The 24,408-nt window shown below is 53.9% G+C and overlaps 1 protein-coding gene across 1 annotated transcript; it reads right to left on the bottom strand.

The window, feature by feature from the left end:
* Positions 1 to 303: 303 nt before the first annotated feature.
* LOC111145043 (basic salivary proline-rich protein 2-like) lies at positions 304 to 1,257 on the bottom strand. Its single transcript, XM_022499655.1, has one exon. It carries the CDS (start codon positions 1,255 to 1,257, stop codon positions 304 to 306), a length of 954 nt encoding a protein of 317 aa, XP_022355363.1.
* Between the last annotated feature and the right edge of the window lie 23,151 nt (positions 1,258 to 24,408).

Here is a 24,408-nt window from a genome sequence, read left to right as displayed (position 1 = left end):
GGGTTTGAATTAAGCCAGTATTTCTTCAAGTGTGGCTCCGGCTGAGTCGGTCTCTGGAGGTGACGCCCGGGGCGGGGGGTGGGTGTGTGCTTGGATCAGTCCGAGCCCCCCCGCCCCGCCCCGGCTCTCAGCACGCCTTCCTCGCCCGCTTGGGAGCCGGGGAGCCCGCCGGAGGTTCCAGATAGGGACCTGCCAGAAAGCGGCTCCCGCGGGTAGCGAGGTTCCCATTCCCCGCCTCGGGTCGTTAGAGCCTCTTGTGACAGTTGTCCCTCCAAATCAGCTCCTTGGACAGGGGAGGTGCCGTTAGCGCGGAGGAGGGGCTTCGAGCTGCGGGCGCAGGACAGGGCTCATCCCCAGGATGCAGCACCGCTCGGCAAAACCGGGTTTGGCCCGAGCCTCATGCGGGCTCGGGGCCCGGGGCCTCTCGGGGCGGCAGGGGGCGCTGTCTGCAAAGTTTTGCTCCCCGGACCCGACCTCGGGGTTCCGCGCCCCGCGCGAGCGCTGGGGGCCCGGGGACTGCGCCGGCCCGGGGTGGGGGGTGGGGGAGTGACCGGGGTGGCCCGGGGGTCGCCGGCGCTCCCAGGGTCCCTGCGCGGCAGAGCCGGGGCGGTGCGGGAGGTCCGGGGGCGGCGGTGGCCGCGCGCGGAATGCGGTGTGCTTTCGGGATCCTTGTTTTATTCCAGTGAAATATGCTCCTTGTAGGGGGCTGGAAAACGTAGAAAGCAAGCTCCCGCGGCTGCTCCCCGCAGAGCCGAGCGCGTTGCCGTGGGGACCCCGGGCGCCTACGCGTGGCTCTAGGGCTCGACCTTCTGGCTTGTCGGGGCTCTGCGAATCGCTTCCACCCTCCCAGAGCCCAGGCGCCGCCCGCTGCACCCCTCTGCACCCCTTTTCTTTACTGCGCAGAGGTGCGGGGTCCCGAGCAGCCTGGGCTCCCGCGGGCTTCCGCGCGGGGTCGGTGACCGACTTGGCAAGGGAGGGCCGGCTGTGCGTCCACCGGGCAGGGGACAGGGGGCGCTCTGACCCCACGGGAAGGGCCTCTTTCCAGGGCCTGCTGTGACCAGAGGGATTTGCAGCTTGAGGTCCCGCAGGAACGGTGCAAGCGTGGAGGGGTGCGATGGAGAGTACAGTGGCGGGTGGAGGGATGGTTCTCTGGCTTCTCTGCGCCTCAGTTTTTGTCCCAGTGGTTGGGGGACTGAGTTGTACAGTGAGTGGCGGGATGTGGGACCTGATGTTGGCTTGGCTGTGGCTATGGGTCATGGAGATCGTGACGGTCCTGTGCCAGTGAGGTCTGGCAGGCCCTGGGTGTGTGGGTGCCAAGGGCAAGGCCCGTGCCTGGGGCCCAGACCTGGGCTTGCCGCTGTGCTCCTGGACAGGAGGGAGAGGAGTGGGGAGCTGAGAGGAGTGATATCCCTCCTCCTCCAGGGAGGAGCCAGGTGCTGGGGGCCTGGTGGCGGTGTGTGTGGGCAAGCTTGCTCGAGGCTAGTTACCAGCTCCATGGGCTTGGACCAGTTTTCTCCTTTAGAAAACCCGAGCAAGGTGCTGGGTTGGGGACAGTGTGTTGCATTCTTGGTCCTGCCTCTCTCCCTCTCCGCCCCAACCTCTCCTCTGGGAATTCTCAAGCTCTGGAGGGCACTGGGATGGCCTGAGACTTGATAAACATGCAGGTGTCCTGGGCCCAGCTCCATAGGTGGGTTCTGTAGGTCTGGATGGCCCCAGGAATCCTGCTTCAAACAACCCTCCTGGGGTTGAGGACCCCAGGGGCCCCAGCTCTGGGCAGGGGGTTGCTAAGTTCATGGGGTGTAGGGGAGGTACCCATTCCAAACCCATTAACCTACAAGGCCTTGTCAGGAGTAAGGGATTTTAGTGCTTTGGGTTTGAAACTTTGGGCAGGACCTGACTTAGGAGGGCTCAGTGCTCCCTGGGCTTGGGGGGCCTGGGGGTCCTAATTCTAGGTTCACCTGCCCAGTGGCTGTCCCTGTCCCCATGGGTCTCAACCTGATGAGTGAGTAATAATCCTATCCTTCCTTCCTCATGGGGGCCAGTCATGCTCCAGACTCACTGACCACTCTAGCAGCCCTGCAAACTTGGTAGTTCCCAGACCCTGTCCCAGGGAGGTCGGGCAGCTCTTGGGGTCTTTAGACATGAGGCGTTGAGACTTGAGCCCTATGGAGTCTGGTACCCACACAGCCCAGATACGCATCGGAGTTAATGGAAACTCCAGACTCCATGCTCATGACTGCAGTGACCCCGTGTTCTCCAACCCAAAAGTGGCTGGGTAAGCAGGGCCCAGGGTGGGGCAGGGTCCAGCCCGGCCTAGAGGCCAGGGGTGGGGGACATGGCTTCATCCCGTGACTTCTGTGTCCCTCACCTGTTTCCACTGCGTGGGGCTGAGCCCCAGTCCCCAGGCAGAGTTGTGACCCCATGCCACCCCACCTGGAGTGTGGCCCTCTCTGGACAGCTTCTGCTAGGTTGCCTGTGGATATAGCCAGGGCTCTGTCCTGCGGTGAGGAGGAGTCTGCCCCCCCCCCCATTTGGAGGAATGTCTGTCTCAGTGGAGCCTTCTTTAGGCTGCCCTACCTCGAGGTGGGGGAGCTCTGTATCCTTGGGTGTGGAGCACGTTGGGCTGCGGGAGCGGCGCCTGCCTCCCTTTGCCAGAACTCGGTCTCCCCTCCTGCCTGGCCTTGACTGTTTGTGCTCCTCACCCCCAGAGGATGTTTGTTTGGGTTGACACACCCCTGCACACAGCCAGCCACAGGCACCTCTGTGGCAGCCAGACCCAGCCCTGCCCGGGGCCGGCCACTTCTCCAGAGGAAAACGCAGCCCCACAGGAGCGCCAGCATGGTCCTGGTCGTGGCTTTGAAGGTGGGAGCCAGGAGGCCAAGGCAAAAACTGCACGGCGGGTAAACAGCTGAGGACCCAGTTTGGCCTGCTTGGGATGAAGGCTGGCTACAAAGAGACTGTGAGGGATGCCCTCAAGCAGAAGGGACCCATTCAGTTCTCCCAGAACGGGATTTGCCTACTAATTAGGTGTGGGGGACCTTAGCAGTGGGTGGGCTGCAGGAAAGGCTGGGAGGGGTAGGGGAGCGGGGGGCCCTACTGCCGAAGAGCCGGCTGCCTCTGACTGGCTAGGACCCAAAGTCCGAACCCAGCTCGGCAGACCAGCTGCTCCCGAGCCATGCAGGGAGCTTGTTAAAAATGGCAATGCCCAGCTCCTTCCTGGGGGCCTCGGTCAGTTAAGCATCAGACTCTTGAGTTCAGCTCAGGTCATGGTCTTGGGGTTGTGGGATCGAGTCCTGTGTCGAGCTCCATGCTTGCAGGAAGTCTGCTTGAGATTCTCTCCCCTTCTCCGCCTGCCCCCCACCATCACGCGCGCTCTCTCTCTCAATAAAGAAAGAAAGAGAGAAAGAAAGAAATACACACCTTTTTAAAAAAAATGGCAATGCTGTCTCAGTCCTCCCCAGCGGGATGGCAAAACCCAGCCCTAGGTGGCAGGCTTAATATTCACCAGATGCCTGCCTGGTGCTCTGGGAGGTCCAGGCCATGCACACGGCTGCCCTCAACATCCTGGGTGACAGGGGCGGAGATGGAGACCCCTTTAGCCCTGGGGCGGCTGGGAGGGGCTCGGGACAGGAGGCAGCTCCCAAGCAGTGCGTTCCTCTGCTCAGTGCACTGTGCACGTAGCTCTCATTCTCCTTGTGTGGTTATGAGAACCCCGTGAAACAGCAGGTACTTTCATTCCATCTCATAGCAGGATGTTGTCCCCATTGCACAGGTGAGAACGCGGAGGCTCCACGAGGTTCACCAATTTGTCCAAGGTCAAATTTGTCCAAGGTCACACCACGCAGGGGCTGGGACTTTCTCCGTGAGTCTGCCTTCTGGAAGGTGGATGGGGCCTGGGCATGTGATGGAAAATTCCACAGCGACTGGACTGTGCTGCCCTGGGGGACCCATGGTCCCCATAACCTCTTGCTCCCATGGCAGGTGGCCTCACTGAACACAGGGCAAACGTCAGGGCCACGCAGGGCTCTAGGTGGGGGAAGTGAGGGAGATTCCCATAGATGTGCTGATCGATAGCATGAAGACAGGCCCCAGGGGGGTCCTGGCACTTCCTGGAAAAGGGACCCGATTTTGTGCAGGGATGCTGGCCAATGACCAGGAGTGGCAGCTGAGAGTCATTTCTAGACCTTTCTGGAGATGCGATTGCTTTTACAACAGCACTATCTTATTTGTTTAGAAATGGTCTAATGAATCTTGGTGACCATCTGGTGGGCTCATTCAGGGTCACCGACTTTGTGTCTACCCTCTATGCCTGGCATGGAGGCCGGCACCCAGCAGACACTGTGGAAGATAGTTTGGAGTACAGTAAGTGGGTCCCAGGGCCAGTACCAGGGGGAGCAGCTAGCTGCCGGCTGCTGGAGTGACTGCTGGGGTGAGCGGGGCAGGACAGGCCCACCAGAACCAGAGAGAGAGTGAGTGGGCTCTCAGACCCCACAGGGCTGAGGGGTCCTGTGCCAGGAGGGGTCCTAAGCAACTCCCTGCAGTACACTCGGGTCTGCATACAGCGTCCTGGTGACAGGTGCCTGGCAGTGGTGGGCAGACCCCTGCACAGAGGCCACACACATGGTGAATTCCCGTGTGAATTATTCCATGACCCACGTGAGGGGAGAGCTCATTCCCATTATTCTCTCTCAAGGACGCAGAAGAATGTGCTTGGGAAGGTAAAAAATGGGAAAGGTTTGCTCAGCTAGCGGATGGTTCCCAAAGCAATTCGCGATTTGGATTGAAAAGTGGGTTGCTGTTTCTCAAGCCGTCCCTTAAAGCCTGGTGGGTTTTTCCTTCCCGCTCGAGGTGGGAGAGGGATCGCGGCTGGGGCTCTGCGAGGCTGGGTGGAGCCGAGGAAGTTCCCCTGGGTGCCTGAGTCTCTGGAGAATCTGACAAATGCCTCAGTTCTGCCCCTGCTCTGGCTTTGAAGGAAGTGTCAGTGGGCAGATGGAGTCAAAGATGAGAGAGTCTGGAAATAAACCTATGACTTCCTCGACTCTAAGGTCTTACCCTTGAAACTAGAGAGTTTGAACTTCAGAGCTAGAAGACCCTACAGAGCCCTAGGCAGGAAGAGACTTCATCAACGATATGCAGGAAGTTGGTAACAGGAGCTGACCTTGAACCCAGGTCATGGGACTTCCAACCCAGTGGTCTCTCTGGAGTCGGAAATCAGAGTGAAGGAGCCTGGTTTGTGTCTGCTTTCTTTCAGACCCAAAACCTCATGTACTAATGACCTATCCACTCAACATGAGGAAGTAGATAATTTGGAAAAATTATCAAGTGACATGTTTCTTGCATCTGGGTGTCATGGAGCAAAGTCAGCCTTGTTACATAAATTAAATAGTATTTGTGGCTGACAGCTGCTTTATGAGGTCCGCAGGGTGGGCTCCTATGTCTCGGGTAGACCTATATGGTCCGAGGAGGGCGGGATTTTACTACGTCTGTTTTTTTTTTTTTTTTAAAGATTTTGTTTATTTATTTGTCAGAGAGAGAGAGAGAGAGCAAGCACAGGCAGACAGAGTGGCAGGCAGAGGCAGAGGGAGAAGCAGGCTCCCTGCCGAGCAAGGAGCCCGATGCGGGACTCGATCCCAGGACGCCGGGATCATGACCTGAGCCGAAGGCAGCTGCTTAACCAACTGAGCCACCCAGGCGTCCCTACTACGTCTGTTTTATCGATGAGAAAGCTGAGATTCAGACCAGCAAAGTGACTGACCCCAAACACACAGAATGTCAGAGGTGAAGCTGGGACAGCATCCCCCCCCCCAACTTTGTCCCTTTGTGATCCAGTGGTCCTCACTCTCTGGAGCCCTCTAGCTGGGGGGAATCCCCCCCATGCAGCTTTATAGCAGACTTTACAGGTGTTTCGGTTGAGAGCCGTCCGATCAAAAATGCGATGATCAAATCCAGAAAGTTTGGTCAGTGATGTGATGAAGAGAAGTGTCCACTCTCTGAGTACTGAATGACTTCATCTTGGACAACCATTGACAGATTTGTTTTCCTGGGACTAAGTCTCACCACGTGTTCTTTATGGTCACGTGCCAGCTGCTGGGAGTTTGGAATCCCTTCATAATCCAGCCAACCTTCCTGAGCACCTGCCACGGACACGGGGTGGCCGAGCTGGGTGTCTACAGAGAGCGCCCCGAGAGGCCAGGAAGCTGCCTTTAGCTGTTCATTGTCTGTCTGTCCTGCTCAGAGGCCTGGGTCAGGGGCACAAAGCAGAATAGGCTTCTGGTTCTCTGAGGCATCCTGAGCAAGCGATGGGTTTGGGGTTTGTGTGGGTGGGATGCGTGCTGCTCCTGCAGGTTTTTTTTTTTTTTAATTTAAAGATTGTATCTATCTATTGATCGATCGATCAATCACATGAGCAGGGGGACGGGCAGAGGAGAGGGAAAAGCAGACTTGGAGCTGAGTTCCAAGCCGGATGTGGGGCTCAATCCCACGACCCTGAGATCACGACCTGAGCCGAAACCAAGAATTGGATGCTCAACCGACTGTGCCCCAGGTGCCCCATGTGACTGCAGTTTTGTCCTCAGGGGGTGCCCCTTGGGTGCCCGTCCTGGCTAGGACATCACTGGCCCTGTGGTCACCTGACTTTCCCACTCCAAGTGTCCCCAGGTCTCTCCGGGATGCATCCCATGAATGTGGCACGTCAATTACAGAGGACCCTTGACAGGACAGGCTTTGATTTCCTCCCTCAGCTCCGACGGTGGCTTATTGGTGTTGCTGCCTTTCCAATAGTGCTTGGGAAGCAAGGCCTGTCCTTCACGGTGGAGGGGCCTCTTGTTTCTGGTGATTTGTTGTGCTGACAGCATTGGGGTTCACGAGGAACTGCGTATTTATTCCAGGGCTGGTATTTGCTCCCCTAAATGCATGCGTGAAGAAAGACGGACGAGTCACAGTCTGGAAGGCTTGCCGAGGAGGTGGGAGAGGCTGGTTTCTGATTTCCTCAGTGCGCCCCAGCTGGGTATCTTGAATCAATTTATGGAAAACTGCCAAGGAATCTTGAGATGGATTAATTTCAGAGATTGGCCAGCAGTTTCAACTTTAGCCAGGGTTTGTAGGGTGATTAGAGAACAGTGCCAGAGGCCAGAGGGGGAGAGCCAAGAGAAACTGAACAGTGCAAAGACCAAAACAGTGAACCTCAGGCAAGTTAGGGGAGGTGCATGGACATGTGGGGTGTGAGCGCGGGGTGTGAGCACGGGGAAGCAGGGCTTTGTGACAGGTGCATGGAAGAGGTGGCATTTATTTTATTTTAAAAAAGATTTTATTTATTTGAGAGAGAGCACGTGCATGAGCAGGTGGGGAGAGGGGCAGAGGCAGAGGGAGAAGCAGACACCCCGATGAGCAGGGAGCCCAATGCTGGACTCGATCCCAGGACCCTGGGATCATGACCTGAGCTGAAGGCAGCTGTTCAGCTGACTGAGCCACCCAGGCGATTTATTTATTTATTTATTTAAAAATTTTTTTTAAAAAAGATTTTATTTATTTATTTGACAGACAGAGATCACAAGTAGGCAGAGAGGCAGGCAGAGAGAGGAGGAAACAGGCTCCCTGCCGAGCAGAGAGCCCGATGGGGGGCTCGATCCCAGGACCCTGGGATCATGACCCAAGCCGAAGGCAGAGGCCTTAACCCCCAGAGTCACCCAGGAGCCCCCATCCAGGTACATTTAAATGGTGCCTTGCAGACTAGCAGGAGTGTAGTTGCCAAAGGAAAGGGGGAGTCAGGCCCAGAGGCCCTGCGGTGGGATGTGGTGCTGTTTCCTAGCCGCAGAGTGGGCAGAGCTGATGCAGGGAGGGCCAGCCACGCCACTGCCCAGGCCACCTGTCTGAAGGGCCATCAGCATCACAGAAACGAGGCCTAACTGGCATCATGTGCACTTGGGTTTGGGCGGGGGAGAGAGAAGGAGCAGCTTCTCAGGCTGGGGTACGAGTCACCTGCAGTGAGATCCGCATCTCACGCAGTGTGGACGGGGGCACCGGTCCCTTTCCTGCCTCAGCAAGTACACGGGTATCAAGCATGTCAGCTGGAACGTACCAGCGTATCAACCTTCTCGGGGACCTGCTGCTTCTCCAGCTTTTACAGTCGGCCACTTGCGCTGAGCTAAGGGACACCTGAGTTCGGGCCCCGAAACTACGGGCCTGGAGATCCTGACGCATGTCCTCCTGTTGGCTCCGCATCCACGCCGCGAGCGGCTTGAGTGCGGCTCTCTGAGGAGCCCATCTGGAGTTGAGTGGCTTTGAGAAGCTGGACCAGACCCCAGCAGCCTTGGCTGGTTATCCTGTTCCTGGGACAAGCCGTCTCTCTGCAAACTTTCTCCCCAGCCTTCATGGCCTCAGAACAGCCTGCCCTGGGCTAGGTCCCCCCACCCTGGGAAAGACCCTGGCTGTACCCCCAGCACCTGCGGTGTTTGCCGCTCTCCCTCACCCCCGCTCAGCCCGCCTGCACTAGGATGCTGGGCCCAGCTCCCCACCCTGAGATCTCTGCCGACCATCGGCAAACTGTCAGGTCAGAGACTGACAACCACTGCAGGTTCATGCTGCAGATGCGCCCTCAGGGTCTGAAAGGCCAAGACGGGGCCTCGGTGCTTGGCTACTGTGTGTTTCAACGGTGCCTGGCAGGCAGCGTCGCAAGGGCCTCCAGCCTGGCCTGAGCTCTCCCTGGTTGGGCCTTTGAGCGTTAAGGACGTTGATCTGCTCCGAGTGGCTTGAGGGTGAGGGGAAGCCTGACTGTATTATAAATCTACTTTTTAATTTTAAAAGTAATATATGCTCATTGAAAAATATAGTATAGAAAAAACATACAGGAGAGCAGAAAAATCATCCATTATCCCATCTCTGAGGGAACTCCTGGTGATAGGCTAGCATCTCGCCTTCTGGGCTTTCTGTCTCTAGGCTTGCAGAACGAGTCCTTCCAGAACCCGACCACCACAGGTAACATGCTGTCCGACAAGGTGGGAGTTTGCTGTCTGTGTTTACCTGAAGAGTCCCACCCGTGGTCCTGCAGGCACCTCGTCTGGGGCCACGAGGGTGCATCTTGACGTCTGAGTTTCTTTGAGGGGAGACAGAAAAGGAACCAGGGCCTTTTGGAAGGAGGCTGTGTACCAAGTCCCCATTCCCAGCTTTTCCAGGTTGTGAGAAAGGGAGATCTGCTGGTTGCGGTGACCCAGTGTGGCCCCGGTCTCGTTGCAGGGTTGGAGTCGGCTGGTGATGCCTCTGGTTGATCTTGTCCACCAGGGCAAAGCTGCGGTGTCTGGTGGCCCAAGTTACTACCGAGGGTAGTGGGCATGTATGTGTGTGGCGGGGTTGGGGGGGTGCATTCCCTAGAGCTCCCTTCCCTGTGTAGTTCCAGGTTGGCTGGAGCCATGAGCCATTTGGCCTGAGTTTTGTTTTGTTTTGTTTGAAAGATTTATTTTAGAGAGCAAGAGAGAGTGCATAAGCAGGGGGAGGGGCAGAGGGGGTAGAGGCATGGGGGAGGGGCAAAGGGGAAGAGGCAAAGCGGGGAGGGCCAGAAACAGTCCCAAGCAGACTCTGGGCTGACTGTGGAGCCGGATGTGGGGCTCGATCTTGTTGAAACCGGCAATCGGATGCTTAACCGGCTGAGCCACAGGCGCCCCTGCCTGAGATTTGGAAGAAGTCTGGTGGCAGCCACGTTCCCTCACCTTAGACGGGTGAGGGGAGCTCATACCCGCAGCTCGCACACATCGTCCTGCAGGCGGGGGCTTACCTGCCCACATGGCCTCAGCCGCTCCTTCAGCCTCTGCTGCTCCTGGACGGGGGTCGCTGGGCTCTGGGACGAAGGGCAACAGAACCAGGCCATTCCCTCCATGCACGTGAAGTCTAGGCCATCCTCGTGGGCTCTGTTCCTCCAGGCTTCCCTCCTCCCGGTGCAGCCACCTTCCCCTTCTCCGCAGGTGCCTTCCACCGTGTCACCAGCTGGAGCAGGGCCAGCCTCCCAGGGGTGGTTTAACCAGCCCCACAGCTGGGTGACACCAAGCCCCTGGAATCACACACATGTATTTGTGATATAATCAGTGTGTTGTATATATTACTAGAAATAATTATTGCACCTACTTTACATGTGTGGAAATCGGAAAACTACCAGGCCACAGTCTGCGGCCCCAGATGCTGGCTCAGCACCGGACTGATCAGGAGGGACCCATGGTCCACTGAAGACCTTCTTCTCCACGGGCTGGGGGTCTCCAGCCCCTTTAGGAAAGAAGCAGGGTAAGGGAAGGTGTGCCCCACATGCCATCTTTGTACCCCGCTCCCTCTCTCCATTTCCTCCAAGCTTTCAGTGCCCAGAGCAAGAGCTGAGCCTTCTGCCAATCGCCTCGGACACTCGGCTGATTCAGGAGAAGGCGGGGGGAGGGTGCTGGGGTGGAAAAGGAGGAGAAAAGTTCTCAGAAAGGAAAAGGCCCCAGGAGGAAGGTCCTGAAGACCCCCATGTGGTCTTCACCCCCAAAGAGGGCACAGCCTCGGGGTGCTGCTTTGTACAACAGCCGGCCCTCTATAATGAGCCCAGCAGTCTGGCAGGGAACCCCTTCCCCTGGCCCCTGGGGACCCTGGGCACCAGCCCAGACAGAGGGGCAGAGCCATAGACTCCCAAGGCTGTTCTGTAGGATTTTTCATGCCAAAGAGAAAACTCAGGCAGAACTTCTGCGAATAACCCTTGCCCGAACCTGGAGGGTTGGGAAAGATAGCACTCCCATCCCCCAGGAACGGGTGCCCAGAAGTTACAGTCAGAGTACACATCAGCTTTTTGAAGTGGAATCATAAAAAAGAATTCCTTCAAACCTACATTCACAAGTCTGTAGTATCACATGGGACATTGGTGAGGAGGGAGAAGGGGAATCCCAGTCCCTGAACCCTAGTGGGGCTTTGCCATCCAATGACGGGCACTCTGGAAAGGGTTTGGTGGGCTCAGGGGTTGGGGACTTAGAATGCATCTTAGCTCTGCTCACCTTCTTGCAGAAGTCACCTGACAGCTGTTGAAAGATAAACTGAGTCATATTCAACATTTTAAGGGTTTGAGCAAAAATCAATTAGAATCGGGCAGCATCCACTCTAGCAAAATAAGAGACTTGCAGGCAGAAGGGAGTGGGAATAAGGAGGTTAAAAGGCAAAACAGAGGGCTGGTTATTGCAAAGTTACTTTCTTTTAGGGGATGGCAGGGGTCTATCAGGCAGATGACCTAACTAGTGCTGAGTAGGGGATTCCTGATTGTTTTTTTTTTCTTTTTTTAGAAGATTTTATTTGTTTATTTATTTGACCGAGAGAGAGAGAGAGAGAGAGAGAGAGAGAGAGCTCAAGCAGCGGGAACAGCCGAGGGAGGGAGATGCAGGCTCTCCGCTGAACAGGGAGCCTGATGTGGGGCTCAATTCCAGGACCCTGCGATCATGACGTGAGCTGAAGGTAGACGCTTAATTGACTAAACCACCCAGGCGCCCCCTGATTGACTGGTTTAAGATTCCATTTCTGGGAGAGCTGAAACTAATTAAGTCTGGGTTTGGTGACCTGGGGCTTAGCATAAGTGACTCTATTTGGTCTATTGTTTTAGTTTTTAAACACAGCCCTTCCAGAACAAGTCCTTCTGTCCAAAACCCACAACAATGATTGTGGGGAAATGATGGCATTTCCCCCCAATCCCTTAAATTTCTTTTAGGCTTGCATACTATAATTTGGGAAAAATTATATAATGTGATGTCTTTATTAATAGCGCTTTGGGGAGGAAGCAGGAGATGAGGTGAGGGGACTAGAACAAGCTGACATTGCCTCTAGAAACCCTAGCAGAGGGGCTTTGAGGCATCTAGAAGGAAAAGGGACCTTTTGTCATCCTGGCCTAGCCCCAGGAAGGGACCCAACAGTGCCATTGAAAGGAAGAGTAAACTAGTGCCCAGGCTGCTATTCTGTTGACCAAAGGGGCTATTTGCATCTCAAAGACCCCGGACTAGTAGATGCTCCTTTCATGGGGCTCTTGTTCCATGTAAGAACTTTCTTCATGGTGTGTGCAACTGTGCTTTAGAATGGGTCCTCAGTGCAGAGAAAGGGGAGCCCTCCTACACTGCTGGTGGGAGTGCCAACTTGTGTGGCCACTCTGGAAGACAGTATGGAGCCTCCTCAAAAAGTTAAAAATAGAACTACCCTACGACCCAGCAATCACACTACTAGGTATTTACCCCAAAGATATAAATGTAGTGACCCGAAGGGGCACCTGTAACCCAGTGTTCATAGCAGCCATGTCCACAATAGCCAAACTATGGAAAGACCCCAGATGTCTATTAACAGTTAAATGGATAAAGAATATGTGGCATATATATATATATATACACACACACACACACACACACACACACACACACACACACACACCAGAATATTACTCAGGCATAAAAAATGAAATCTTGTCATTTGCAATGACACGGATGGAACTAGAGAGTATTGGGCTAGATGAAATAAGTCACTCAGAGAAAGACGATTATCATATGATCTCAGTCATATGTGGAATTTAAGAAATAAAACAGAGGATCATAGGGGAAGAGAGGAAAAAATTAAACAAGACAAAATTAGAGAGAGAGATAAACCATAAGAGACTCATAACTATAGGAAACAAACTGAGGGTTGCTGGAGGGGAGAGGGGAGGTGGAGATGGGATAACGGGGTGGGCATTAAGGAGGGCACATGATGTAATGAGCATGGGTGTGTGATATACAACTGATATATACTGATAAACACTGATATACAACTGATAAATCACTGAACTCTACCTCTGAAACTTATAATACACTCTATGTTAATTAATTGAATTTAAGCAAAATAAAAAAAATAGAATGGGTCCTCAATGCAACAGCCTTGATTATCTTAAGGTGTGATCTGGATGACAGCAGACCTAAAATAATTTAGGATGTGGTTCTAGTGGGATATTTCATGTTATTATACAGGTAGTATCCAGGCATCAGCAGGGGGAATTATTTTCAGGCTGGACTTTCGGCAGGAAATAATCCCTCCCTCCCAAGAGAGTTTCATGGTGGGAGAGCAGCACTGGATTTAGAGTCAGACAACTTTAGAACCCATCCTGCCTCTATCTTTTCTAGCTGTGTTGCCTTTGGCAAGTTGAGAACCTCCTTTGAACCTCAGTTTCCTCTTTTCTAAAACTGGGCAATAACCTTTTACAATTTTATTTTATTATTTATTTTTTAAAAATATTTTATTTGTGTAAAAGAGAGAGAGAGAGCGATCAGGAGCAGGGGGAAGGGTAGAGGGAGAAGCAGACCCCCCACTGTGCAGGGAGCCTGAAGCAGAGCTCAATCCCAGGACCCTGGGTTCATGACCTTGAAACGAAGGCAGATGCTTAACTGATTGGGTCATCCAGGCATCTTATTTTATTATATTTAAAGATTTGTCTATTTATTTGAGAGAGAGAGGATGAGAGCATGAGCAGGAGGGGCAGAAGGAGAGGGGGAGAGAGAATCTTAAGCAGACTCCATGGTGAGTATGGAGCCTGACTCAGGGTTTGATCTCAGGACTCTGAGATCACAACCTGAGCTGAAATCAAGAGTCGGACACTTAACTGACAGCGCCCTCCAAGTACCCCTAATACTGGGCAGTAATCTTATCCATGCAGTAGACTTGTTATGAATAAGAAAAGGTGTGCAGAATGCTTACTCTAGCACCCAGCCCACAGCATGAAATTAGTGGAAGAATTTTGAACAATGAGGATTGGTTAAGAGTGCAATGGGGTGTTGAAAAAAGGTGCAGATGCTGCTTCAAAGCTGCTCATCTCAGTGGCCCTCAAGACCTCCAGTAATGTCCACCACCCGCTCATTTTTCTAGAAACCCATCCAGGAAAGTAGCCCAAGATGCAGTCAAAATTCTGTATACAAATATGCTTTTTTTTTTTTTTTTAAGATTTTACTTATTTATTTGACAGAGAGAGACACAGCGAGAGAGGGAACACAAGTAGGGAGAGGGGAGAGGGAGAAGGAGGCTTCCCACTGAGCAGGGAGCCCAAGGCAGGGCTTGATCCTACCCTAGGACCGTGACCCAAACCAAAGGCAGATGCTTAACAACTGAGCCACCCAGGCACCCCACAAATATGGTTTTATACCATAACATAAAGTAGAAAATGGGCAATAACCTTAGTGTCAGACATTTGGATGGTTAACAAAAATGATGGGAAACCTTCATTTTGAAAGGTTAGACATTAAAAGCGTCTTTCTTTCTTTCAATATTTTATTTATTTATTTGACAGAGAGTGAGAGTGCACAAGCAGGGGGAAAAGCAGGGGGAGAAGCAGCCTCCCTGTAGAGCAGGGTATCTGATGTGGGCCTTGATCTCAGAACCCTGGGATCACTACCTGAACCAAGGGTGGACACCCAACCAACTGAGCCACCCAGGCCCCGAAAAGTCAGGCTTTCCAGGAATATTAATGATGTGGGAAAATGTGAAAATTACTAAAAGTGAACCTGGTTTAGAATGGAGTTGGGAAGCTGGCAGAGGAAGCTCTCAGGCTCTACCCCCCTTGTCAATTGCAAATCCAACAGGCAGAGAGGGACCTTTTCTCTCCCAGCAGGAGGAAGAGTGACTTTCCTTCTTCCCTGGCAACAGCCCAGCCAATGAGACATGGTCACAGATCAGCCAATGAAAAGTCACCATACTTCAAACTCCCAGTTTATTCCAATGGACATTTTGTTTATAACAGCCCTCCCAACATCTTCCTTTCCTCTGTAAAAGAGCGTTCCTCTCCTTTGTTCTCCGGACTTGCCTGTGGTTTTGCAGTAGCTTGCTTGTCCTGGATTGTAATTCTCTGCTGTTCCTGAATAAAACCGTTTTTGCTGGTACAATAACTGGCAGTTCTACTTCTTAAGGTTAATAAAGCCCACAGCAAAATGTTAGGAGGGATGCAAAATTACGTGTAGCCAGGGCCCCAGAATAAGCCTATGCTTCACCTAACACGGAGCTTGGGGGGGGGGGCAGGGCAGGCTGAAGTACATCCTGGTGGCAGGTGGTCATGGACCATGATCAGAGATTGCCCTTGGGGTAATGGAGAGAGCGACAGAGGGCCTGGGACATGGGTCAGCCAGGAATCCAACCACATTGCCGAGTGTCCTGAGAGAGAAAACCTGGCAGACTCTGTCCTGGGCTCCATGGTCAATACTTTTTCTGTGTTTTCTCATGTAATCCTCACAGACTCTCTGTTGAGTGAAAAGGCCCAGTTCAGACCAGCTTAAGCTAAAAAGGAATGATTGGCTCCTGGAACTAAGAGGTTCAGTAGCGTGATTAGCGTCAAGCCCAGCTGGAAGCAGGGGCTGGCAGGTGTCAGCACGCCCCATCTCCTTGGCTGTCATTTAGGGGCTGAACCCCAGTTCTGCTGTCTCCCTCTTCACCACCCCAAAGGCCACTTTCTGCATTATGGCCAACATGGCTGCCTGTGGCCCTTACAGCAATCCCAGCAAAAACAGTTGGTCCTTTCTTTTTTTGAGAGAGAGAAAGAGAGCGTGTGCGCCTGTGATTGGTGGTGGTGAGAACGGCAGAGGGAGAGGGAGAGAGAGAATCTTGAGCAGGCTCCATGCCCAGCACAGAGATCCACATAGGGCTTGATCTCAAGAACCCCTGAAATCATGACCTGGGCCGAAATCTAGACTCTGATGCTTTTTTTTTTTTTTTTTAAGATTTTATTTTCTTTATTTGACTCAGAGAGAGAGGCAGCGAGAGAGGGAACACAAGCAGCAGGCAGAGGGAGGGAGAAGCAGATTCCTTGCTGAGCAGGGAGCCCAATGCGGAGCTTGATCCCAGGACTCTGGGATCACGACCTGAGCCGAAGGCAGCAGCTTAACAACTGAGCCACCCAGGTGCCCGAGAGTCTGATGCTTAACTGGCTGAGCTAACCAGGCACCCTCAGCTGGTTCTTTTAAATTATTTATTTATTTGAGAGAGAGAGAGAGAGAGAGAGAGAGAGAGCACACAAGCAGGGGAGCAGAGGGAGAAGCAAACTTCCCTCTGAGCAGGGAGCCTGACGTGGGGCTCAATCCCAGGACCCTGGGACCATGACCTGAGCTGAAGGCAGCTGCTTAACTGACTGAGCCATCAAGGTGCCCCCCCTTCTTAAAGATCTTATGTATTTATTTGAGAGGGAGAGAGAGTGCGAGCACAAATAGAGGAGGGGCAGAGGGAGACGCCGACTCCCTGCTGAGCCCACTGACCTGCTCGCTCCTAGGACCTGGAGATCATGATTCCAGCTGAAGGCAGATGCTTAACTGATTGAACCACCTAGGTGTCCCTGAGATAGTCAGAAAAATCCTGGGAAATCTTTTTTTTTTTTTAAAGATTTTATTTATTTATCTGACAGACAGAGATCACAGGCAGGCAGAGAGACAGGCAGAGAGAGGAAGGGAAGCAGGCTCCCTGCTGAGCAGAGAGCCCGATGCGGGGCTCGATCCCAGGACCCTGGGATCATGACCTGAGCAGAAGGCAGAGGCTTTAACCCACTGAGCCACCCAGGCGCCCCAATCCTGGGAAATCTTAATGAGCCTGGAGACCCACGGCCATCCTCAATAAGTCATGAATGAATTTACCCCAGGAAAGACGGATTCCATCTCCCGGAGATGGAGTAGGGCTGCCAGGCAGACAGTAAATCCTGAATGTCTCCTGCCAAGCTTCAGTATTATCTTCATTTTACAGATAAAGCCAAGGTTCAGAGAGCCCAAGTAGCTTACTCTAGAACACGTTTCCGTAAGTCACCGAGGAACCAGGATCCTAACCCAGGCTGGCTGTTACCAGAGCTCGTACTCAGATCACTCTTTCATATGCTTCTGTTAGTCTGGTTGGGGTTCAGTAACAAAATATCGTAGGCTGGAGGGGCTCAGTCAAAAGAAATTAATTTTCTCACAGTTCTGGAGGCTGGAAAGTCCCAGAACAAGCCCTGTCACAGGCGGTTTCCAGGGAGCACCCCCTTCCTGACTTGCAGATAATGCTTTCTGTCTGTGTCCTCACATGGAAGGGAGAGGGATGCCTGTCCCCCTCTTCTTCCAAAGCCACCGGTCCTACTGGATTAGGCGGCATCGTTATGACCTCACCTAACCTTAAGTTCCTCATAAAGGCCCCATCTCCAAACATAGTCACGTTGGGGGTTAGGGCCTCAACATCTGAAATTTTTGGCAGGAGGTGGGGCCCAGTTCAGTTCCTAGCCCCGCTCATCGGACAGAGGAGTGAGCCAGCAGCCCAGGCTTGAATGCAGGAGGTCCCAGAGAGCTCAGGCCCTGGCCCACTCCAGGCCCTCCCACCAGAATCCGAGAGCCAGAGCGGCCGCAGGCAAATGCTGGGAGAGCTGTGTGCGCTGGACTGTGTGTCCTTCAGGGAGCGGAGATGCAAGCAGCTGAAGCTAATTTTGCTCATTAAAGCAAACCGGAAATGCATTGAATGCTAGGGAGGAGCTCGCAGGCTGGCCCGAGGACTCGTCAGGAGGCTGTGTGGCCGGGCGCAGGGTTCAGAATCACTCCGCAGAGCTGCCCTTGGAAGACACCCGGGAGAGTGGGAACGGACCCCTCCGCGTGTGCTAATGACCTTGATGGTGAATGAGCTGGCCGTTGCTGCTTGAACCCAATCCTGGAAGCCTCTAGAGCTGGCGTGTGGGTATCTCTGTTGCTCCCAACCTCCCCAACGTGGTGTCCAGACTCTGTGTCCTTGGCTTCCATGCGCACCTAATTGCCAGAATTCTTTTTTTTTTTTTCCTTTTTAAGATTTATTTATTCATTTGAGACAGAGAGAGGCAGAGAAGCAGACTCCCTGCTGAGTGTGGGGCCTGATGCAGGGCTTGATAGCAGGACCCTGAGATAGGACCTGAGCTGAAATCAAGAGTCGGATGCTTAACCGACTGAGCCACCCAGGTGCCCTTGGCAGAACCCATCAAATGTCTGTTCCCCTGGCTGTAAGGGAGGCTGGAAGGCAGGGGCTTCTGGCATTTTCAGCCTCTGTAATGGGATGGGGCCTCTGCTTTACTCCAAGCTTCATGAAATAGGGGAAGGGCATGCAAGGATGCTGGGTGGCCAAAAAGTGAAATTGATCAGAGAAGCAGAACCACCAGGAGGTTGTGTGTGTGTGTGTGTGTGTGTGTACGTGTGTGTATATATATATATATATATATACATATATATATATATATATATATGTATCTCCAACTCTGGGTCTCTTGCTCCCCTGTTGCCTTAATCCCCCCATGGTGAGAGTTCCTGGCAGGGGTGTGACAGAGCTCTTGGGGCTCTGTTCACCAAGCGCGTCTGTACGCACAGCAGGGTGGAGGAGGGCAGACCCCATGGCTGAGCACCAGTGCCCTCGCTGGTCCAGGAACATCCACCGGACCCTGTTCTCTGTGCGGTCAGTGTGGGCAGCATCTCCTTACCTCTGCCTCCCCCTCCCTACTATAAGTTTTCATTAGGTTTATTAATAAAATATGGCCACATCCCCCTGCCCATAAAGTTGACTTGTTACATTTATAGGTCTTGGAAAACTGCCCAAACCTCAAATCCTCAAACCCTTGACCCCACCAAAGCCCCTGCTTGGGCAGCAGGGCTCCTTTTCCAGAGCTGCTCTTTCCGCCTGGATCGGATGGGATGCAGCTTCCGCGGGCAGACGCACGTACCTGGTGATGGGCGGCAGCCTCTACCCAAACCGGTTCAAGCTTGTCAGAAAGCAACTTAAAACCACTCTCAGAGAAGGAAATGTGTTTTATTTAGGAGGAACCGGAAAAGTCTGTTGCTATTTAAAGTTATTCTATAGTTTGCATCCCCCCTCCCCCTTTTAAACCTGTCACAAGACGCAGAATGGGATGATCTAAAGCCTGTTTTTCCGCCTGGGAGCAGAGCTCAGAACGATTGTGCTCTGACTGAAAGAGACACTTTTTTTTTTTTTTTAAAGATTTTATTTGTTCATTTGACAGAGAGAGAGATCACAAGTAGGCAGAGAGGCAGGCAGAGGGAGAGGGGGAAGCAGGCTCTTCACTGAGCAGGGAGCCCGATGTGGGGCTCGATCCCAAGACCCTGAGATCATGACCTGAGCCCGAGGCAGAGGCTTAACCCACTGAGCCACCCAGGTGCCCCAAAAGAGACACTTCTGTAAGGGTCTCAGGGCGTGGCGTCCTAGCTGGACCCTTCCCACGCGAGAGGGGTAGGAGAGCTAGTGTAAGACTTTCCTTTTGCTGCCGTAACAAAACATCACAAATGGGATGTCTTCGCACAACACGGTTCATTGTTTTACAGTTCTGCAAGTCAGAAGTCCAGAATCAGTGTCACAGGGCTAAGGTCAAGGGTGCAGGCAGTGCTGTTTCCTGCAGGGTGCTGCAGGGAAGAAGCCCGTTCTCTGCCTGTTCCAGGTCCTCAAGGTCACCGGCTTTCCCCAGACTATGGCCAGCTTCTTCTCTTGGGAAAACCCAGCACAGACCTCTGCTTCTGTCATCACTTCTCTGACTCTGGCCTGCTGTCTCCCTCTTCCCAGGGCCTTGGCGATTTCACCAGACCCACTAGATACTCCAGGAGAGATGCCCGTCTTTACATCCTTATGAAGCATGTCTGTAAAGTCCCTGTTACCATGTAAAGTGGCACAGTCACACTTCTGGGGACTAGGATTGGACAACTTTGGGGTCCTTATTTGGCCTCCCACCCCCAGCAAAGCCCTTGTGTGGCTTGGGTTTTCAATCCTGCCCACTGCTGTGGGCCCCCTGGCATGGGGATGCCCAGCGGTGAGCTTGCTGGCCTGGGGTTGGGATGGAAGTGTCAAGGCTGAGAGCAGAACGGGAGTTTCGCTGCTCTGTTTCTGCTCACTCACGCAAACGTGCCCTGTCAGCAGCCATTCTGCATGGTGGCTCAGCCTGTGGACGCTGGCTGCCATGGCGCCTGCCCTCTAGACCCACTCCACCACCGGTTTGACATCACACAGCCAGCAAGATCCTCAGCCTTCCTGCATCTCGCTCTTCTGGGGAAAAGCATAGTTCTTCTCTCCGGGGGTATTTGTGAGGATAAACTAGAATTCTGTAAGAACAACGGTAAGTGTTGGCTATGTGGTAGCTATTACCGTTACTGATAACAGTAGGGTAGCACTCCCAAGTTCAGAGGCCCCATGGCTGTGTACTGTGGCTCCAGGATGCCTTTGTTCCTGTCTGCTGTGTTCAGGCTCCTACACATGCTCTCTTTTTCTATTTGTTCCTCTCTCTTAGACAAACCTACTTGTCATTCTAGGCCTTACTCGAATATCGCCACCTCCAGGAAGCCCTCTTTGACTGTGCCAGCTGGAGCTCACCTCTCCTTCCCCATGTTGGCACCTTCCTTGTTTCTCGGGTGTGGTGAACACGGACGTGGGAGTGGAAGGAGCCTGGCGTTACCCGTTCAGGTCCGTGGTGGAGTCCTGGGGCATTGCCTACCAGTATGTGTCCTTGGGCTGTTGGGAACCTGATTGCTTTCCTGTGACATGGGGTTGAGGATGATGCCAAGCTTGCTTCCCAAGGGGACATAAGGCTTGAAGGAGATGATTCCTGTGAAGCCTCCCCTCCAGGGGCTTGCACGTGGGAAGTTCTCAGTGGCCGGTTGCCACACTATGTGAATTGCAGAGTTCTCCCCGTTTCGTGAGACAGAGGAGCCCAGCACCCACTGTCTCTGCTTTGGGCTGGATTCATGTCAGCCTAAGGGCTTAGCTCGCCCGCACCGGACCGTAGCCAAGGCCGTCTTTGATGAGCGAGGGTAGGACAACAAATTAGTGACAATGAAACACGTGAACCAACTAAAACAACAGGGTGGTCTGTGGAAGCGGACGCTATTTCCAGGGTCCTTGGCACTGTTGGGGTGGGGAGCAGCTCAGAGGCCCTGTCCTGATGGCTTTTGTGTCCCATGGGGCTCCGTTTAAACGCTGCTGGTGGTGGTGGGCTTCCCAGGCCCCAGGAATCCGGTTCCGATGCTGCAGGCCTCGGCCCCTGGTCTGCGGAGGTGAAGGCTCCTCGCAGGCCTCAGCCCGGTGGCTGCACCTAACAAGGTTGGAGAGGCCCTGAGGCCTGCACGGGGGTGAATGCCCCTCAGTTCTCCCTGCCTCCGTGCCTTCATCACGGGGTCCTGGTGCTGACCCGCCTCTTTGCCCCCATTGTCTGGGCACCCGGCTGCAGAAGCGGAGCGCTGTTCCGAAGTTGTCCCAGGTCCATAAATGCCTTGTAAAAATCGTTGGGGAACAAGACGACTTTATGTTGGTGGTGACTCCAGCCCGGCCATTAAGTCTGTCCCGACGCAGGGTGGGGGCCCGCTGTGGCCCTGCTCACCAGCTTTGGGTAATCCCCTAATTAGGGCTCCTGCGCTCCTGGCCCTGCGCTGTGTCCCCTCGGACCCGGCCCTGCTGGGCTCTGCTCTGCGTCCTGGCAGAGCTCTCGGGCTCCTAGCGCTCAGAGCCAGAGGACTCTGATTTATGCTGTTTGAGACCTTCTACTCCCTTTCATGTGCATTTTCTCCTCCTGTTTCTTAATTTCAGGCCTTGGAAGTACTGTTCTCCTACTGGGCTCTGCACTCCTCTCTGTCTCCTTTTCTTAGACCTTATTCCCAGGGGCAAGCTCCAGCTTATAATTGCAGGAGGAGGCGCTTTGACCATGACCCGGGCTGGGTGGGAGGGGAGTGTCCATGGGGGCTGCACACGGGGCCTGGGACTGGGGTACCCAGAGTCCCTCTCCTCTTAGGGTTGGACCCAGACGTGGAGGGGAGGGGGGTTGGTGTGGAGGAAGAGGTCTAGACTCTGCTCCCAGGGTGTGGGGTCCAGAGCTAGCCCTCTACTTTCTGGATCTGTGACCCTGGCCGTGTGCTACCCTCTCTGAGCTGACTTCCTTATCTGGAATGATGAGAAGATGACAGACATCTCTGTGCTGCTTGGATCACAGGGTTCTAAGGGCCAGAAGTGATGAGGGGTACGAGCAGGTCTGGACTCACAGCATCTGAGCTGTGCAGGTGCGCGGGGCCCCACACTCAGAAGACTTTGTACTTGGTTCCATGCTCTCCTGTTGCCACTTTGAAATTCTTCATCATTTGGAACAAGGGCTGGCATTTTCATTTCGCACCGGGCCCTGCAAATGACGCAAGTGCTCCTGGCTAAGAGAATGCTTTATGGACTACAGGGTGCACTCCAGACAGAAGACCAGGGTAGCCTAAGTGAGAGCAAGTGGTCAGACACCAGGTCTGTGCATAATGTCCTAGTGTGTATGGGGGATGCGGACAGCACAGTGCCCTGGGGCTCATTGTCAGAGCTTTGGCTCTACTCAGAGAAACAGGAAGGCACTGGAAGGTTTGAACAGAGGGGTGACGTTATCTGACCTAAAGTATAGAAAGATCAACTTAGCAGCTGTTTTGAGAAGAGACTCCAAGGGCCGAGGCAGGGAGAACAGCCAGCAGGCTGATGAGGAACTGTCCCTCGCTCACCCAGCAGCAGGAGTGTGGGAGGGAAGGGGCAGGTTTCGGGAATGTTCTCCCAGCAGGGCCGATGGGACTTTTGATGCACCAGATGTCATCCCGGGCTCCGGTGTGAAGCCTGGGAGAATGGAGGTGTCGTCCGCTGGGCTGGGAAAGGCCGTGGGTGCCAGGTCTGGGGGGAGGGTGAGAGTTGGCTTTCAGCAGGCTGGGTGTGAGATGTCCTGATAGAAAAATTTCCGAGGAGATGTGCTGACTGTTCCTCCCCTCCATCCCTCCACCCCATGCCCCTTGACCATTATCTCCCCCTGCCTCCCCATCCTTGAACCAGGGCTGGTCTTACAGCCTGCTTAGATCAGGGGAGCATGTGGAAATTACGCCAGGTCGGTTCCTGGCCTCGCCTTGACAAGACCTGGTAGCTTCTGCTTTTGCTTTCTGGGAACTTGGCTACCAAGCAGGAAGGAAGCTGAGGGAGCCAACTAGAGAAGCCCGGGGATGGCAGTGAGTGCCTCCCAGACACGGGAGAAAAGCCTTCTTCCATGCTCCTGTGCTAGCCAAGCTCTGTGAGGAATGCAGCCCTGGGGTGGCCCCAGCGCACAACCCGTGAAGCCCAAGAACCATCCAGATGAGTCCGGTCCAAAGTCCTGACTAGCAGAATCATGAGAAATAATCAGTCGTTCTCTTGGGTCACTAAGTTCTGGGGTGTTTGTTACGCAGCAAAGATGATGGACACAGATCTCTGTCCTACATCCAAGCAGAGATCTGTCGTGTGGGGAGGCACGAACCTGACGTCTGGGAGAGAGAGCTCATCTGGGAAGGTTGACTTGGGAATGTCGGACATGGGTGACATTAAAGTCCTGAGACTGGATGAGATGAACGAGGTCAAATGTGGGGAGAAAAGAGGATGAGGGACTGAGCCCCAGGGAGGGGAGGTGGCGCTGGCAAGGGGGTGAGTGGGGTGGGCTGGGGGCTAGGCCTTTGTCCCACTCTGCTGAAGACATGCCTTCTAACACCTCTCCCCTAGCTGCTGTCTCACAGGAACACAAACCCCTTCAGCAGAGAATGCCGAGCGTACTGCGGGGACCACCCGCATTCTCCTCTTCTCTGAGTCAGGGTCCTCACAAGCCCCACTCAGCCTCACCCCATCTCAGCCCGGGGCTTGCTGAGAGTTCCGCGTCTGGAGACCGGGGCAGAATGCTTCATCCTCTGGGACCACTGGGCCTCCCTGCACCCCAAAGACAGAAGGAGCTGCCAGACCCCCAAAACAGGTAGGCACCATTTGCCGTCATCTAAACACATCCTCCTGCAGCAGGCTGATGGCACAGAGCCAGCAGGGGGAGGGAGTCGGAGCCCAGAGCTTTGGGCTAGTGTGCATGGAAGTGGATGCTGAGCCAAAGGTCCACAGTCGTGGGAGAGTGGTCTGGGCCAAGGGAACAGTCTATGCGAGGCCCTGAGGCCAACCGGGAACAAGGAGGCTCAGAGAGCAGTAGGGTTTGGGGGGATTAGGTGGGACAGGGGCCTCATCCGCCCTGGGGGGTCCTCGTGGTGGTTCCCAAATGCTCCAGATGACAACCCTTTTGAGAAAATATCACACTGTGCTTGGTGTCCTGTGGGTGATTAAAGGCAGGGACCAGGTTAAAGTAGACAAGTGCTTAAAGGGGTGTTTTATTTGCCTAAAGATTTCGAGAGGAGCTCAGCTCTCCAGATTTGGATGAAGCAGGTTTATACCACCCCAGACATGAGCATGGAAACCCCTATGGTCAAAGGGCTTTGCCTCCTTTTGCTCAGTTGGTGTGTCTGGGAGACTGATTTGTTTATACTTAACTGTGGTCACTGGTCCTTCCCTCCCTCCCTCCCTCTGTCTCTCCCTCTCTCTTTCCTTCCCTCCTCTTCCATCCATCCTGTCCTTCTTCTGCAGATTCCATGGGTGAGTGCTCAGTCCCGGGGC

The sequence above is a fragment of the Enhydra lutris genome, unplaced genomic scaffold (genome assembly GCF_002288905.1).
Source record: "Enhydra lutris kenyoni isolate GAN:26980312 unplaced genomic scaffold, ASM228890v2 scaffoldscaffold12, whole genome shotgun sequence".
Taxonomy (NCBI): domain Eukaryota; kingdom Metazoa; phylum Chordata; class Mammalia; order Carnivora; family Mustelidae; genus Enhydra; species Enhydra lutris.
The sequence above is the reverse complement of the archived record's forward strand: the minus strand, read 5'-3'. Positions and strand labels throughout refer to the sequence as shown.

Bases quoted from the DNA above. Each gene is read 5' to 3' on its own strand.
- LOC111145043 (XM_022499655.1), bottom strand. From the start codon at position 1,257: ATGACCCATAGCCACAGCCAAGCCAACATCAGGTCCCACATCCCGCCA.